Genomic DNA, 6386 nt, shown 5'->3' on the forward strand with positions numbered 1-6386 from the left:
CTCCGCCCCCGCAGAGCCCTCCTGTGCTGCGGTTCTGCCCAGGCTGCCGGCGTCTTCACCGAAGCCTGGAGCCCCAGTTTCCCACGGGTCCCGGGCCGCCCCGTGTCATTAGCGTTTGGTCTGGCAGGGGATGTTCGTGATTTGAGTCTGCAGACCCCCGGGCCGGGGGCCGTGTCCGATCCGTTTCTGCCGTTGCCGTGGTCCCGCAGCCATTCCGAGTGCGTGCTGGTCCTCTGCTGGCGTTTCGTTTTGTGTTCCCTTTTCCGCGGGTGTGTCAGATCTTCCTCGCGCATGCAACCCTCTGCCGTCAGCGTGAAGTCGGGACTAGACGAACCGGCAGGGGACGTGGGACTGTCCTGTACCCACGTCGTTCCCTTCCTCAGGCCCGACAGCAAGGCGGGGCAGGAAAGAAATCATGTCATTTGAGTCAGTTTCGACCTGATCTCTCAGTAGCAATCAGGGAGAGTCCAGCTGGCCAGGGGCTTTATTCTGAGATTTTAACTGACCCTACCCGGTTCTGAGTTTGAGGAGCATGGGGTGCTGGCATGATATAGCACATACTCACCTATCGCAGTACCCTTAAGTGTCACAGGCTTAAACCAAGTGCCAGGGTGTCTGGAGTAAGAATTCAGGTCTCTAGACGTAACCGACAGGCAGTTACTGGCTCGGGTGCCGGGCTGGGAGCTGGAGCCCCACGCCCTCCCGTGTCCCCTGAGCAGCAGCAGGAGCTTACTGGTCCTGCTGGGGGACGCAGGCTGGGGGTGAGTGAGGACGAGGCCAGAGGTCATCTCATGAGGATGGAGAAGTGACGGCGACGTCCCCTAATGTGTATCGAGCGTCCGTGACATGCTGGGCACTGCTGGGTGCACTGGCCACACAGTGAACAGATCTGCCCAAGTCTCTTGCCCTGTGAAGCTAACGCTTTAGAGCATCTGCCGGGGCGTCGGGAGGCCGTGGTGCTCGGCGGTGTCTGGAGGGTCGGGTGACAGCCGGGCGGTGTGGGTGGAGGCCGGAGTGGAAAGGTGGGGGTCGTCCGGGGGGCGCCGGGGCCTGAAAGGGGAGGGCGTCACTGACCGGGCTCCTTGGGGTGTTTCTCCAGCAGAAACTGGACACCAGCCCCATCCAGTCCGTAACTGTTTTAACAAAAGCTTCTCTTCAGCAGTGGCCGAGCGGGGGTCCCGGGCTGGCTGCCGGGCTCCGGGGGGGTGTCTTGCTCAGTGGCCTTTGGAGGGACGGGGGGAGGACAGGGCCGGGCCCGTCACCAGCCACTTGGGCCCCTCCCGGCGCCCCGGCTGCAGCCCAGGGACATGATTTCCACCGCGTCCCGGGGGCGACCGCGAGGGGGCTGACGGCCGTCCGTGTTCCTCTCGTTTCAGATTGCTCTGCCATGACCACGACGCGGTACCGGCCCACGTGGGACCTGGCCCTCGACCCGCTGGTGTCCTGCAAGCTGTGCCTCGGGGAGTACCCGCTGGAGCAGATGACCACCGTGGCCCAGTGCCAGTGTGTCTTCTGTACCCTGGTGGGTCCGTGTGGGAGCAAACACCCGTGTGAAAGGGTGTCCGCACACGCCTTCGCTCCGTGTTCCAGACAGCAAGCCGAGCTCTGTCTCACCTCTGCCGGCGACGCGTCTCCCTCCCTAGGCTTCCCTGTTGGTTCCCTAAGTCAGCCAGGCCACCCACGTGGGCTTCCACCCCAGGTGCTCCGGGGGCACAGGCAGGCAGCTAAACAGAGTTCTGGAAGCGGGGAGGGGGTCTGGCCGTGCGTGCGCTCGCCTTTCTGGAAAGAAAAGCTTCGCACCTCACTTTGGACCAGACGGTCACATGCCCGGCTGTGCCGGTGCCGACCCCCGAGCGTGCCCAGCTGTCATGCCAGCTTCCCCTGGCGGGGCACCGGGCTGGAAGGTACGCGTGGACCCCGAGGTCACATTTAGATTCCCCCAGGCGGAGCCAGCCTCATCTGGTGACAGGGACCTCTGTTCCCAGTATCCCTCCCTCAGACCGACATCTGACACACAGGAAAGGGAAGCGACACCATAGGTCTGTTTTCCAGTCACCTCATTTAATTTCACGTGCTTTTTTTCTTCCCGTTCAAGGAATACAAACAAACAGACAAACAAACAAAGGTCCAGAAAAGAAAAAACAAAAAGACCATTTTCTTCAAATTATAAAAAGCCAGAGTCGCTTCTACATTTTAGATGAGCTATAAGTGGACCGCGTGTGTGGCCTGCCTAGTATTTAAATGTCCGGATTAAAATCTGTCACGAGACAGACTTTCCCGCTGTTTTGTAGGAGACGTGTGCTTTATTCTCGCTCACATGTCACAGATCTTATTTCTCACATTGCAGTCCCCACCTCCGACGGAGTCTGCTGTGCCGGACTCTGGCGTTCCAGGGGGCAGAATTCTGGACGCTCCGAACGCCGGGTTTACTGCAGGGCTCCTGATGGCTGATCAACGAAGGCTCCGTGCACTGCACGCAGGGAGCCTCTCTCCGTGCTGCGGCCGAGAGCCGTGCCTCCTTAGGGCCCCGGGAGAGTTACCTTAGCCTGGAGGACAGGAAATCGCTTTGGCCTTTTTCTGAGCCAGGGAGGATGGGAGGGCGAGGCGGAGAGACTGACCTCCCCCCATAGACACGGGAATGGTTCACTGTCATTTCTAGACGCTGTGGGAGGGTGGTCAGGGAGCATCCAGTCGCTGGCTCTGGGGCAGTTGCCCCCTCCTGCCTGGAGGGACTTCCCGGCGTCCACAGGTGGAATCCAGTCCCCTCTGCCCTGGTGCCCTCGGGCGTGTTTGCTCCCCTCTCGCCCTGGGGGCCGCCTCTCACCACCGAGGCGTGTCTTTGCTTTGCTCGAAGTGGTCCATCCAGCCTGCCCAGGCTGAGTCGTCCCTCAGGGAGGATCGCTTGGCGCCAGGAGATGCATTCACTTTTGTTGTTGTTGTTGTTTCGGTTTTCTGTGTCTTGAGAATTACCGGAGAAATAAAAAAGCAACTCCAGTGCAGATCACACGCTCAAATCGAGTCAGAGACCGCGGAAGGGGCGAGGAGGAGCCGTGCGTGCGTTCGGCAGGGCTGCGGGCTCGGGGCAGGCGTCGCGGGGGCAGAGGGCGGCTCCGGAGGCGGGCTCTGCAGGTCGGCTCTGGAGGTCTAGGGCGCAGGGCTTCGTCGCCCCCCGCCCCCGGGTCCCGAGCCTTCCTGCCCAGGAAGGACACGTGGGACCCGCTTTCTCTCTTCCTGTTTTGTGCACTTGACTCTCCATCCCGAAGCCGACCTGCTCTCTTCCTTCCGCCCGGGAGCCCTGCCCCATTCTCGGCCAGGTGCCCAAGCGGGTGCTCTTATCCGTCACCCCAGCCCCTTCTGGTTCCTGAGACAAACAAAACTCTTGGTTCCTCCATTTGAGGGAGCGATGGCACCTCGCTGGACTCCCCTGTTTTGTTTGGTGGACCAAGCAGGTGGAGTGGGGAACGCGGAGCTGGTCCTCCGACGGCCCTTGGCGGCCGGTAGCTGCGGTTCCCGGGGCAGTAGGGACGCACATCAGGACCCGCTCTCGTCCTGCACATTCGTCTTTACAGAAGTCTCTCTCGTACCCCATTTCTCCTCGTGCTCATTCCAAGACATCTCTTTGCTACTAGATCGGACGACATAGCCTGTGAGGCACAGCCCACTTCCTGTCTGCGAGCGGCCTGGGCTTGTTTTCCGTGGCCGACACGCGTGTCCTCGTGTGTCTGTAGTAGACGCTTGGAGTCTCCCGGAACAGTCACCGTGCGGATTGTGCCGGGGCCGTCCATGGCGTGGGACGCTCACTCCGGGGGAGCTGCAGCCAGTCGTGATGCAGCTGCCGCGTGCACGGTCTGAACGCTGGCGCCCGGGGCCGCAGCCCTGCCCGGCGTGCATCGCCCACGCCGGCTTTGCGCGCTCTGCTTCTCAGGGAGCATAAACCTGCTCTCATTATGTCTGCTCTGCGCAGTATCGCAAGAGATGTCAGCGTTTTCCTGGTTGATGGCATTCCGGTGTCCTCCAGAGACCCAGTTTAGACGAACTTAATTATAGAAAGTGAAATAATGATCTCGTTGCTCAGGTTTTGATTTCTAACCTATGACTGTAAGAAACAGCGCGTACAGATAGACAGACGGCAGAGTCGCTCTGTGCTTAGCTGGCGCCCCGTTCCTGCCTTGTGCTAGATGCTTCTGTATCCCGTCTTGCTTCCTGTCGCAGAAGTCCAGGGGGGCGGGCATCCCTGTTCCACTGTCAAGGCAGCTGTGGCCCAGATGAGCCGCTGTGGCTCTGCCTAACAGGACTGGAGTCTGTCTGTCCTCATGCTGTACCGGCCATAAACGGGACGGTCCTCCCAACTGCAGGCTGCGGCTGCAGGGGCTCAGCATGCCTCTCAGCCACCTCGCCGTCTCCCCACACAGGCCAGCTGCTGCCACCAGCGTGGGCACAGGCCTGATGGAGGCCACGTGTGGCTGCCGCCCGTCCCCTGCTGCCCGCCCTCGGCCGGGGTGATGGTGTGGATGAGTTTGCCACTGAAGCCTCTGCCGCCTGTGCCTCAGGTGGGGCTTCAAGGATGGGGGTTGGCGAAATGCGGATGGTTCCAGCCTGGTCTGAGCTCAGGCCACTGCCATCCTGGGGGGACTTCGGCTCACGGGCGCCAGCATCGCGGTGGACAGCTACAGTCACAGCCTTCTGCTTTAGCGGTCTCGAGAGAAGCCGTAGGAAATGGCTCATTTTGAGGAGTTCCTTGATTTCTACTTTTTAAAGAAATTGGCCATCTAGCGTCTTTAATGACTGACGCATTCTGGTCTGGCGAAATGTGAGGCGGACCCATCGAGATCAAACTGTTGTTTACATATTGAACGCACGCTGCTTTCCAGGTAACCTAGACGCTCCTTCCCGCACGGAATTTTTATAACTCTTCCGGGGTGAAACCACCCAATTTGCAGGTCAGAAGAGCGAGGCCGGGAGAGAGTGACAGACACAGAGCCAGCAGGAACCGCAGCTGACCATGCGTTCTCGGGGGAGGGGGTTATGCATCTTTGGAGCAGGCTTAGGGAACAGCCGCGGGCTTTCGGGGGCTCGCTATTACAGCCCCTCACAGTGCTGGTGTCGTGGACCCACACGGTGGGCTGGGCCGTGATCGAAGGTCCATTTGGGGTGCTGCTGTGTTTCACACTGTCGTCCGTCATGTCGCGGCCAGTGTCCTGTGCTCCCTGAGTTCCTCCGGAAGCCGGAGAGTCTGTCTCCGTCTCTCTCGGCCGTGATCTCGCCTGGCGAAGCTCCATCTTTCCTTCCAGCCGCTGTTTTCAATGCGCTTGTCGGGGAAGCCCTGGCTTTCTCAGGCCAGGAGGCTGCGGAGCAAGAGGGATCGGCTCTGTGACGGCCGCGTCACCTCTGATGTGAAATCTGCTTTGTGCCTCTGACTGGCTTCGGATGCTCGGCCGGGCACCCCGTGGGTGAGGCTGTAGTGAGCAGCCGCCGGCAAGCGGGGCGTCGGTGCAGACCGCTGCCCAGTCCCCAGCGGGGAGAGCAGGGCACTGCAGGGTCCGAGGCCGGCTCGGCCGTGGGGTCTGGGTAAGCCGCACGCCCCTTCTTGGGCGACTCCGTGTTCACGTCTGATAGGTGGAGGGGTCGTGCGGTTCCTGTAAGAGTGTTCTAAGGAGGACATGGAGCAGTGGACCGGGCCTGGCGTCCACTGTGCACCTGCTCGGTGTGGTGCCAGGACCCTCGCCGCCTGTCCCCTTGCTGTGAGGTGCACTGGCCTTGTCCTTGCTGGGGCTGTGTGCAGAGACCCGACCCACAGACGGTCCTGAGAACCAGCACGCCGCCCCTGGAACGGGGTGGGGGGACCCCATAAACATTCGCCGAGTGATACAACCTCAGACTTGGTGGCCGCTACGGGCCACACGGTGAGAACGGAACAGGGCCTTGACTGTGCGCATTTTATGCGTGCTGCTTCTTCAGCCTTAAGGAAGTGGAGATGTTTACAGACACTTCTCTGTTTTTTTTTCAGTGCCTGAAACAGTACGTCGAGCTCTTGATCAAAGAAGGATTAGAAACGGCGATCAGCTGTCCGGATGCTGCCTGCCCCAGACAGGGCCAGCTGCAGGATAGCGAGGCACGTGCGCTGGACGGACGGGGTTCGGTGACGTGCACAGCCTGCCTGCCTGCTTATCGGGGTGTCGCGAGTCCTGTTTACGCTGACCTCCGTGACATTCTAGCCCTCGGCTGCTTACGCTCCTTGTTTGTATTTTTCCCCGTAGATCGAGTGTATGGTCGCGGCAGAAATGATGCAAAGATATAAAAAGCTGCAATTTGAAAGAGGTGGGTACAGTCAGCCGGCTGCGGTTCCCGTGAGGGAGCCCAGATAACGTGGGGGGCACTTTCCGCAG

The 6386-nt window shown here is 60.6% G+C and overlaps 1 protein-coding gene across 6 annotated transcripts in view; it reads left to right on the plus strand.

Annotated features, from left to right (window-relative positions):
• Nucleotides 1–6386, plus strand: part of RNF144A (ring finger protein 144A) — a 35353-nt gene that overhangs the window by 14366 nt on the left and 14601 nt on the right. For 5 of the 6 annotated variants that reach the window (XM_023533583.1, XM_023533581.1, XM_023533579.1 and 2 more), the window contains 3 exons: nt 1377–1522; nt 6008–6112; nt 6258–6318. In XM_023533583.1, coding sequence (XP_023389351.1) covers nt 1388–1522; nt 6008–6112; nt 6258–6318 — 301 coding nt within the window. In that variant the 5' untranslated portion in view covers nt 1377–1387. The remainder of the gene's footprint in view (nt 1–1376; nt 1523–6007; nt 6113–6257; nt 6319–6386) is intronic. The other variant, XM_023533580.1, reaches the window with a different exon arrangement.

The sequence above is a fragment of the Pteropus vampyrus genome, unplaced genomic scaffold, assembly GCF_000151845.1.
Source record: "Pteropus vampyrus isolate Shadow unplaced genomic scaffold, Pvam_2.0 Scaffold105, whole genome shotgun sequence".
Lineage (NCBI taxonomy): Eukaryota > Metazoa > Chordata > Mammalia > Chiroptera > Pteropodidae > Pteropus > Pteropus vampyrus.